Source organism: Eutrigla gurnardus (assembly GCF_963514095.1).
Source record: "Eutrigla gurnardus genome assembly, chromosome: 16".
In the NCBI taxonomy this organism is placed as follows: domain Eukaryota; kingdom Metazoa; phylum Chordata; class Actinopteri; order Perciformes; family Triglidae; genus Eutrigla; species Eutrigla gurnardus.
This window is the reverse complement of record NC_139927.1, coordinates 7,160,525-7,171,650: the sequence shown is the minus strand read 5'-3', so window position 1 is coordinate 7,171,650 and position 11,126 is coordinate 7,160,525. Positions and strand designations below refer to the sequence as shown.

The following is an 11,126-nucleotide window of genomic DNA, read 5'->3' as shown; positions in this document are numbered from 1 at the left end:
GAGTGAAATGGACCCTAGGTAATTTCCACCAAGACCTCCAGCCAAACACTCCCTCGGAAGCATTTTTAGCGATGGTCAGCAGTGGTCAAGATAGGGCGATCAGCCGAACGGCTTTGTAATAGCGCGATGGTACATAGAGTATATCTCATAAATTTCCCCACTAATAATGCATGGAATGTTACCAAACTTCTGCAGTAGTACACATAGGGTCTGTACTCACAAAACCAGGCATTTTAAAGTTTGTAAGTACACCAGGAGTTTATTTAAAAAGAACACTTGCCTGATAGCTTCTACTGCTAAAGCTACGCTGTTTGCGTAGACAGCACGTCCGTGTTTACACAGCTTCTTCTTCGTTGGTGTTTAATGGCAGTTGGCGTATACCCAGCTGTTTCCGTGACACGAGTTTCACGCCAGCGTAAAAAGTTTCGCCGATTTTTTATGAATGCTTGTCAACCTGATAATATAAGCATTTATAAAAAAAAAAAAATTAAGCAAAATCTTTTCATACTCACGCGTGAAACTCGCGTCACGGAAACAGCTGGGTATACGCCGACTGCCATTAAACACCAACGAAGAAGAAGCTGTGTAAACAGACGTGCCGTCTACGCAAACAGAGTAGCTTTAGCAGTAGAAGCTATCAGGCAAGTGTTCTTTTTAAATAAACTCCTGATGTACTTACAAACTTTAAAATCTCCTGCGGGTCTGAAAAGTGAAGTAAATGCAGAACTTGCATTATTTGTAATAGACAGCAGGGGGCGACTCAAGAAAAAAACGTTTACAGTCTCGATTGCTTCAAGTCTTCTTCAGTAACTAAAGGTCCCTTTTAGAGTAAAATAGAGGGTAAAGCAGGGTATGCTTCAGGCTCTGTATATTCAACTTTTACAGGATGTTTTCAATTCATGAAAACTAATCTTAACTCTTTTTGATCGTCTCACTACTGCAAGTAGTCTCAAGTCACAGAGACTATGTCCACTTCTTATATACAGTCTATGACTTTTACACATGAGGTCCAGTTTCCTCTTCATGATATGGACACTTGTAATGTAACATGGGATTTATGAGTGTTTGTTACAGACTCATCATATGTATAGATGAGATAGCTTTGAAAGTGGGGTTTGAAAGTTACGGCCATTTAGGAGGCAAGAGGGTCTAATGAAAGATGCTGTTGAGTTGCATTTTGGGAAATGGAGGTTGTCTCATAGGGAATAATCATATTTAAATCTAGCTGAATGATAAATCGAGAGTATATCTGTTCATCGTAATCCATTTTATGGTTTTGGGATTGTTATGTCCTGCAAATGTGAGGTGAATGAGAGAGATGTTTAGAGTCAAATCTGCATGTTATCAGATTAAGATTGAGGCTATTTTGCTTGTTTCATAATGTTGTCATAATGTCATTTTTTTGGAGAGGCACATTTTTGATTTGGGGCTCTCTCTCTCTCTCTCTCTCTCTCTCTCTCTCTCTCTCTCACATGAGTCCGAATCCTCACACTGATACCGAATCTCGGTGGTATTACAGCTGGAATGCCTGCAATGTAAAAACAAAAAAAATCCTAATTTTACGGTATATGACTCTAATTTTTACAGTAGTTTTTCTGTTCTTTGAACATAGTGTACAAAACTGTAAAATTACAGACTTTATCAGTAAATGAACAATCTGCCTGTTATTTTTAAGTATTATGACAGTAATGACAAACTACATTTATTTATCATTTTTTTACAGAAAAATACTATATGAATTATACATTATCTTTCCGTTTTCTTAAATTTAATACAAATTATTGTAAAATGACAGTAATTCTCTATAATTAAATATGTAACTTGTAATAAAAAGGTTTATGTCCATAAAACAATCTTAACACTTTTTCTGTAATTTTACAGTAAATCTTATTATTTTCACATTTGCATGTAATTATACATTCAACCTGCAATTAAATATGTAGCTTGTTATATGAAGGTTTATTTCCATACTAACAATCTAATGTTTTTCTCTGTAATTTTAAGGTAAATCTTATTAGTTTTAGATTTATGTGTACTTTTACATTCAAACTCTGTAATTAAATATGTAGCTCATTATATTAGGATTTATGTCCATACTAACGTTTTTCTCTGTAAGGTTAAGGTAAATCTTATTAGTTCACTAGTACTATGTGGTATGTATAAAAGTACTTGTATAGACTTTGGATTAGACTAGATAGTATTAGACTAGTGAATACTTTAATATTCAAACTGTAATTCTGGATATAATGGCAATGATTCTAACAAAAATACGTACAGGTCAGGCTGTCTGTGCAGACAGGTATGGCGCGTCTTTCAGTGGCTGAAGGCAGCGTAATGTGTGGGGAGGTCAAACACAGGTCAATGACGGCAATCGGTAAACTTGATGGGTAAAGCTTGAATTCAGATGATGCTTAAATAACAATGATTATCGCAAAATAAAAAAATATGAGTGGGTTAGCATTTATACATTCCAATTAAAATAATTTCTATCTATTATATCTATGTTATATTAAACTGGAATAGGCCTTTATCTGCTGTTCAGCAAGTAATGCAAGTACCAGTAAAAATATTGATGCTTTTGATATTTTGCTTAAATCAAGTGTAGTCAACTCATCTGTGTTTATATAGTGCTTTACACATAATGCAGAGAGAGAGAGAGAGAGAGAGAGAGAGAGAGAGAGAGAGAGAGAGAGAGATGCTTATGTAATTAAATATATACCCACCTACAAATAAAAATAAATAAACATTTCTTTTCTTTATCATCTTTTCCTGATAAAGAAAATGATACCACGCTGATACAATTGCTATTGGCTGTGTTGCCATGTTGCTTTGAATGTGATTGGTTGATGTGGCTGTCATCACGAAAACTGGCCAATGACAACTGCGCGCCTTCTTTTTGAAAATACGTCAGTTTGAATGGGTACGCGCTGGCAGTCGTGCACTAGTGGACTACCTGACCACTAACGTATTACCTGGATACCCTCGATCATACATGTGTATATACTCTCTTAATAATCATATCGACTTCACTGTTGAACTGCAGGTATTATTAGTGATAGTGCTCACTTTCACTTCCACTTCTTAGTAAAGTGGGCTAAACCACATGATGCAGAGATGAAAAAAAGCTCCTCCTACTTTACATAGAAGCAGGGGCGCCGCCAGAAATCTTGGGCCCCATGACAGATTAAAATTTTAGGCCCCCCCTCTTATTTTGCGAAAAGGTATGCTGCAATGTGATCATGTACCTAGCATGTTTAGGTGATAACATCATTTGATGGCATCATTTTAAATGCACCACTGTCAGAATTAGACTTTAAGATATTTCTTTTCTTTCATGAGGAACTATTGTTAGGCTACTTAGTATGGAGTTAATTCTAAATGTTCATGTGTTGAAACAACTTGCATGCATCACTGTATCAGTACGGATTTATAACAGATGCACATTATGTATACTTCAGAGCCAGAGCTCTCCGGCAAACATTATCAGTAATCACGATTTCAAAATGAATTCCTCTGTTTCCTTCATTTCCTCCTCTCTGGCTGCTGCATCATGGCCTGAAGAGGGACCTGGCTCTGAAGTATCCATAATGTGCATAATACAGTCTGATATAAATCCATACTGATACAGTGATGCATGCAAGTTCTCTCACCACATTAACATTGCATTTAAATGAACTCCATACTAAGTAGCCTAACAATTGTTGCTCATGAAAGAAAATAAATATCTTAAATTAATTTTAGTGACCATGGATTTTCCATTTTAAGGTAACAGTCTTTTCAGCCTAATTCAGCCTGTTGTCTGTTATCACCAAAACTTTAATGTGCCAACTACCTTGGTAGCTGCTCCCTGTATAAACCCTGTTTAAACCCTAAAGCCTTTATCTATGGATTGTATTGCTCACCTCCTTCTCCTTCAACTGGGTTTTGGATTGAGAGCAGGTGTCCTCCTGAGGCTGAATCTGTGCATGTTGAGGGCACCTTATTAGTTATGAAACTGGTTATTAGCACCAGCATAATGTAATATTTTATCTTGCATATTAGCCTAGTTTATCACACAAGTTCATCTAGTTTTGTGCAGACCTACATTACATATTAATCTGATCTCCCGTGGCAATAAAGGTAGATAATTTAAATAAAATGGCACTGCACTGCCAACTGTAAATTGTTCTCTTGATAGGCTAATCCAACCACGTTAATACGAAATCTGTTGGTCTATCATTCGCTAGCATATTGTAAACACCAAGGTGAGTGACTAATACCTTTCTTTGGGAAAAACTGAGTGACAAGTTGTCTGCCCTTTTTCTCCCTCTCAGCTTTCTGCTGCTTCTCTTTACGCTTTTGGTGACCGGACTTCATAGTTCAGTTCACTTAACGACCCATCAGTCCTGCTTAGCGACTGCAAGCACCTGCAAGCAGCGGTAGCGCTCACGTCAGAACAGCTGATCATGCTCTGAGCATACACATTTCCCGTGTCCCGCTCTGCCAGAATCAGACTGTACCAAAAAGAGAGGGGGGACGGGGTAAATGACAACATGAAATGTTGTTATAAAAATGTTATAGAAAACGACAACCATGTTCAATTTGCTTATTTTAACAGACGAAATTATACATTTTATTTCAAAAGCCTAAACAGGGCAACATTATTAAAATAATATTATTAGCCCCTCAAAGGGCCCCCTGTCAGTGCCGGGCCCTTGGAATCGTCCTAACCTTTCCCCCCCTGGCCTCGCCCCTGCTCCAGTAAATAGGATGTTTTTTTATGTAACAGCGGTTTGTTTAACGCGCTTGGAGCTAAACTGAACCAGAGCAAAAAAACAAACTGAAACCGGTGTGAGAGTGAAAGTAAGCGAGCAGGAGCAACACAATGGCGTCGGCGTCAGAGACGGATTGGTCGTGCCCCGTTTGCTGTGACATCTACAAGGATCCCGTCCTGCTGCTGTGCGGCCACAGCTTCTGCGCGCGCTGTCTCCAGGAGTGGTGGCGCCAGAGTGAACTCCGCACGTGCCCGGTGTGTAAGGAGCTGTTTCCCATGGCTCAGCCTCCACGTAACCTGGCGCTGAGAGACCTCTCCGACGCCCTGAGACGAGAGAAGGACCAGAGAGCCAGTTCGGGGCCTCCTGCTGACGTCATGTGTAGTCTGCATGGCGAGAAACTCAAGCTCTTCTGTCAGAACGACCAGCAGCTCATCTGCGTCATCTGTAGGGATGCGCAGAAACACAAGAAACACAACTGCGTCCCCCTCGATGAAGCAGCTGCACCCTGCAGGGTAAGCGAGTCCAAGCACTGGTTTATTAAAAACAACTGTGAAACTTCATATTGCACACAACATGCAAATATCTTGTATGACTAAACCACTGTTTTTTTTATGTATGCAAATGTGAATTGTAGGCCCAACTCAAGCTGAAAGTGGTGCATTTGAAGACCAAACTGGGCTCGTTTGAAGCACAAGAGCTCCAGTGTAATGAAATGGCCGGCCTCATCAAGGTGAGTCTGACACATGATGAGGCAGAAACCGACATACATGTTCCTTTAATTAAAAACAACATGTTTCTCTTCCCTCAGCTTCAGGATCAGCAGACAGAGAAGTCGATCAAAGAGGAGTTTCAGAAGCTTCACCAGTTCCTGCGTGCAGAGGAAGCCACTCGGATAAAAGCGCTGAAGTACGAGGCCGGGGTAAAGAGTGAAGAAATGAACATCAGGATTGTTAATTTGACTGCAGAGATCAAATCCCTGAAGGACAAAATCCAAACCGCAGAGAGGGAGGCGGCAGCTGAGGATGTCTCATTCATGCTGGTACTGATGATCTGTATTCATTCATATACCTTTCTTAATATTGAATAGCGGTAGTAATTCGTTAATCTGTTCTTTCTTTATTTGACAGAATGTCAAATCCATTATGGAGCGGTAAGTAGTTTCCTTACACAATCTATCAAAACTGAATTATAATCAGGGCTGATGGTACAGCAGTTTGGCTCCGGATTGAAAAGTTTAGAGGAGAATGAAGCCGACTTCTCTCTTCGAAGGTGGGAAAGTTATCGTACATTTCTAAAAGTGAAACCTACTTTGAATGTTTTGACATTGTGTGGGGATACTGGACTGACAAACCAAATCACTATATAGGAAGGTAACTAGTAAGTGTCGATACTTTATATGGCAATAGAAGAATAAATAGCACGACAAATACAGCAAAAATTGGTTTGATATGATGAAAAGGATTATAACCAACCCAGTCACCAGAAAACAATGTTGGCATTCTATGTTTCTGCAACCAAAAATGTGTTTTATTCACACATTATTTTAGCCTAATATCACACATGCTGAAACCTGCGATTCCCACATGGTTTACTTAAAAGGAGTAAAACCTCGGTGAAAGTCCTGTGATTCTTTGGCATTTGCTGCTTTGCATCAAACAAAAATGCAACCAATCTGTAAAAATACATGCGACTGCTAATCTGTGGCTGCCTGATGTTCCTTCAGAGCCCAGTGCAACCTGCCAGAACCAGAGGCTCCATTGGGAGCCCTGGTCGATGAGGCCAAACACCTGGGGAACCTGCTGTTCACAGTCTGGAAGAAGATGCAGAGCATCGTCCAATACAGTGAGCAAAGTGTTCCTGCCTTGTCACATTTTTTACGGTTTATTTTGCAGTATCATGTACAGAACTAGGCTGCCCTTCTGTAAATACACTGTAACGCTTTGGTTCAACTAAACTTTCCCTTTTGTTTTCTGTTATTTTCTCTGAAGCTCCTGTGACTCTGGACCCCAACACTGGCAGCTCTTCATTGACTATATCAGAACACATGACCCGATCAACGACCGGGCACAACAGTCATCCACTTCCTACAAACCCAGAAAGACGGTACAACTATCGTGTTCTCTGCTCGACAGATGACATTAGGGATGCTTGTTTATGGCAAAAATCATAATCACGATTATTTTGATTGATATTGTAATCACGATTATTAAAGACGATTATTCATTGCTTTGAGAACAAGCATTTATTGAACTTTGAACTCTGGTATTTCTTTTAACATGATAAGTTTGAACTGAAAAACAAGAAAAATGCAAATAAATAAGAGAAAAATATATTATATAAAATGGAAAGGAAAGGAAAGGAATGGTCCTTTCGGTCGCGTGACATATCTTGCACAATATCTTTGTTTGTTCCGGGTCAGACGCCTCGAAACCGAAGTGTTTCCACACCACAGAAGTTGCTTTCCCTCTCTTCGCGACCAAAGGCTGCCTTTCTGCCATTTTCTACCGTCTTCTTCCCAAACACCTACTGGCAATAGGCCTACGCACCGGCGTGGCTGAAAGCGAAACTTTTCAGGCAGGGGCGGGGCGGAGCGGAGTGCACAGGTGGGGATGGAAGGGTTCGCTACATTTACCATACAAGACACGGCGTGCGGCAGAATGATCGTTTTTTTACGATTATCTTGTTTTCATGATCGAGGGAAGCCAAAATCGTAATCGTAATCGAAATTCAATTAATCGCCCAGCCCTAGATGACATTCAATAGAAGTCAAAGAAAAGTCAAAGAAATTGAGCCTACTTCTCACTTGATTTACTCAGTAAACGTTTATGTTCTCCATTGCTAGTTTCAAGTCTTGCATGCATTTTGTGAAATGGAGGTTGTCTCATACTAAGGAATAATCATCGGTTTTAAATCTAGCTCTCCAACTTCATGGAAGTCCAATAATAAATAATGTTTTTGGGATTGTGATGTCTTGCAAATGTGAGGTGAATGAGAGAGATGTTTAGAGTCAAATCTGCATGTTATCAGATTAAGATTGAGGCTATTTTGCTTATTTCATAATGTTTGGAGTTCTTTATATTCTTTCCGTATCTGAACTGCAAAATCCTTTTTTTTTGGAGAGGCACATTTTTGATTGGGGGCTGGAAACTTGTTTGTGCTTCAATATCAGTCAAAAATGTATCAAGTCAATTTTATTTTATGTAATTTCTTTCATTTCTTTCATGCCAGCTGTTGTGCAATGAAGGAAACAGTCAAATGATCCCATGTTAGCATCCAGTGAGGGTGTCAAATGGGTGTGACATGGCTCTTCTGACGACTAAAAAAAAAAAAAAAAAACATGCTACAATACAGCTAAAAGCGAAACAAATAAAGAAAAATGCAGCTTCAGCCAGTCTGATGATCTTCATTGGGAATCTTTGGTGCATAGCACAGAGGTGAATCATCGTGAAGCAATGTCTAATGTGTACCATCTCTCTCTCTCTCTCTCTCTCTCTCTCTCTCTCTCTCTCTCTCTCTCTCTCTCTCTCTCTCTCTCTCACACACACATGAGTCCGAATCCTCACACTGATACTGAATCTCGGCGGTATTACAGCTGGAATGCCTGCTATGTTTTTTCAACTAATGAAAGAATGAAAAAAAAAACAAACAGAGGGGCCAAATTAAAAAAGGGAGAGAAAAAAAAGGGCAGAGAGAAGAAAACACAGCGAGCGAGAAGAGGGAATAGAGGGAGAAGGGAGCTTACGAGTGTCTCTCATTCAATTTGAGTGCCTCTGCATGTTTTACATGATGAGCGTTTCTGAGACCCCAGCACCTCCGATTACCCACGATACATTTCAAACTTTATAAGTCTTTCATTAGGGAACGCTAGAAGAGAAAGAGTGTCAGCTCGAGTGATGACTCATCCGTGAATTTAATCAGGCAAAGTGTACATTTCAGGTTTGACATTCAGGATCGGACACATGGATGTGTTCATACTTTCAAATTTAATTTGAGAATGTGAGGGAATTTGGCTGCTTGGCATAAATGTGTCATTTCGCAAGCAGGCATCGCTACATGTTTCGTAGTTATGAATTGAAAGCGAGCCCCAAGTGTTAAGTTAACTGCAACTGATTGCCTGGCAAATTTCACATTTTGGAAAATATATCCCTTCTTTACATTTCCATTTTTTTTAATTGTTTTTTTTTTTAACCTCTCTCTCTACAAATCATCATTCTTCCTGTACAAACCATGACATCAGCTCAAAGGAATGGCGGCAAACCAGCGTATCCAACTTTTCTTTCTCGAAATCCCCCCCTTTGAACGATCAATCACTCGATGTTGACCAGAGTAGAATACGTCAGATGTTATTCTACTGAAGGTCCCGTTTTTCAACTAATTAGATGAAATAAACACATTAATCTGAGCACTTTCAAAGCGCTTGGTATTATTGTTGTAACCATGTGGAAATGACTTTTATCCCGAATCAGTACACCAATGATGTTATCAAAACTAAAAGGCGAAACAATGACGTGTGTGTGTGTGTGTGTGTGTACATGGGTGCATGTTAATTTGTGTGCAGGTATTCATGCGAGCGTGCTAGCATGAGAGACAAAGGCGCTGAATGAATGATACGGGATGGAGAGATCAAAGGCGGGCCGTCGCCTGGTGATGGGAGTGACAACATGGCTCTGAACCGGAGCCAAAACGGTAGGCAGATATCAGGTTAAGAGACAAACAGAAAGAATACAGAGAGACAAACAGGAGGATGTGCCAAAGGCCTGAAGGGTCGAGACAGAAGAAAGACAGTAACTCTGTCCCCCTCTGGAACGGCACCTACGTTTGAAGACGGCGGGGGAAAAAAACAGCCTAAAATGTAACCCACAAGTGAGCACGACATGCTGTGCGAACGCCACAATGAACGCGACGTGCCTAATGTAATGTAAAGATACAAGAAGGCAACGCATGGAAACTCACATGTGCACTTTTATGTGGTTGTTTTTCCATCTGCTCCTTGTTTTCAGGTCCCTTTTGGTCACTTTTTGCTCGTGTTATTGTGGTCTGGATATCTTCAAGAAACAGACTCCAAGTATATGATGTTGTCATCTCTCTCTCTCTCTCTCTCTCTCTCTCTCTCTCTCTCTCCCTCTCTCTCTCTCTCTCTCTCTCTCTCTCTCGAAGGGTTTATTGTTTTGTTTGGCATTTATGTTTCATTTGGAGGCAATCATTGAAGAATTTGAGCAGCACGTGTCCTCGGCAATCATAATCATGAAATCCCTACTGGTCTCTCACACACACACACACACACACACACACTAGGCCTGATTACCACTCGGTCTGGTCTGTATAATGTTATAGATATAGATTGAATGTGTCAGTCAGGACCTCACAGGAGGATATTGGTAAAGATGGTCAAGGAAGGAAGGAAGGAGGCAAGCAAGCAAGGAAGGAAGGAAGGAAGGAAAGGATGTTTTTTTTTTTTATACTAATGAATTAAATAAAATGTCAGTAAAATGGGGCCGGATTTCAGGCTTGACAGTTAAGATCATATTCTTGTGTTCTACAAAATATCTCAATGTAACAAAGTGATTTGTTAGAGCTTCATCTTCCTCTCTTTAACACACACACACACACACACACACACACACACACACACACTTGCACTGGCCAGCCTAGATGGTCAAGTGCTGTGATAAAGTGCTGTCTAGTGTTCTCTCACTCTCTAAGCCCCCTGAGAGAAGATCAATACTCACTCAGCATCAAGTTACCGCTAATGTCTTCATGTTTTTAACCAGGCAGTCTCTCTCTCTCTCTCTCTCTGTGTCTGTGTGTGTGTCCCTCGTGTGACCTAAGTTATAATTATCATTAAATGTCAATGAAGGCGATAAGAAGAGCGAGACTGCAGACAAGCCCCAAAGCCCTGACTCACAGCGCCTCCTAAGGACATTTCTGAGAAACTGCAGCCTCGGTAAAGGATGCGTTTTCTCCTGTGAGAGATAAGAAGATGTGGCACAGATGACCCTATGTGTGAGTCACTTAACCTTTTTCCTTGCAACGTTAATGAGAAGAACGCCTTTACCTCATAGATCCACCTATTCCATTATCAGCCTCCATTCAGCTACTATTTCACATCTGCAATTATGTTGCTGAGTCATACAGGATAGTTAACACATTAATAATACATGTCTGTCTTGCAGAATCAACAGGTATACATTAACTTGAATAGATACTGCAGATTGGGATCGGTGTGCGGTTAGCGGTTTAAAAGGATTTAAAAGAAATGTGCGTCACGACCGTGCCAGTGCTGACGAAAAGGAACATTCCGTTTCATTACGACCGTTGCTCTTGTTTTCATAGTTTTGGCCGTCATTTTTGATCCGTTTTGACAACATTGTG

At 40.2% G+C, this 11,126-nt stretch overlaps 1 protein-coding gene across 1 annotated transcript; it reads left to right on the top strand.

The window, feature by feature from the left end:
* The first annotated feature begins 4,759 nt into the window (after positions 1-4,759).
* On the top strand, positions 4,760-6,980 carry LOC311027019 (zinc-binding protein A33-like). Its single transcript, XM_084030774.1, has 6 exons — positions 4,760-5,266; positions 5,389-5,484; positions 5,563-5,793; positions 5,882-5,904; positions 6,478-6,596; positions 6,743-6,980. Exons 1-6 carry the CDS (start codon positions 4,865-4,867, stop codon positions 6,922-6,924), a joined length of 1,053 nt encoding a protein of 350 aa, XP_083886900.1. The 5' UTR covers positions 4,760-4,864; the 3' UTR covers positions 6,925-6,980.
* Positions 6,981-11,126: the final 4,146 nt, after the last annotated feature.

Bases quoted from the DNA above. Each gene is read 5' to 3' on its own strand.
- LOC311027019 (XM_084030774.1), top strand. From the start codon at position 4,865: ATGGCGTCGGCGTCAGAGACGGATTGGTCGTGCCCCGTTTGCTGTGAC. The intron at 5,267-5,388 runs GTAAGCGAGTCC...TGTGAATTGTAG, and splicing joins AAGCAGCTGCACCCTGCAGG to GCCCAACTCAAGCTGAAAGT. The intron at 6,597-6,742 runs GTGAGCAAAGTG...TTTTCTCTGAAG, and splicing joins GCAGAGCATCGTCCAATACA to CTCCTGTGACTCTGGACCCC.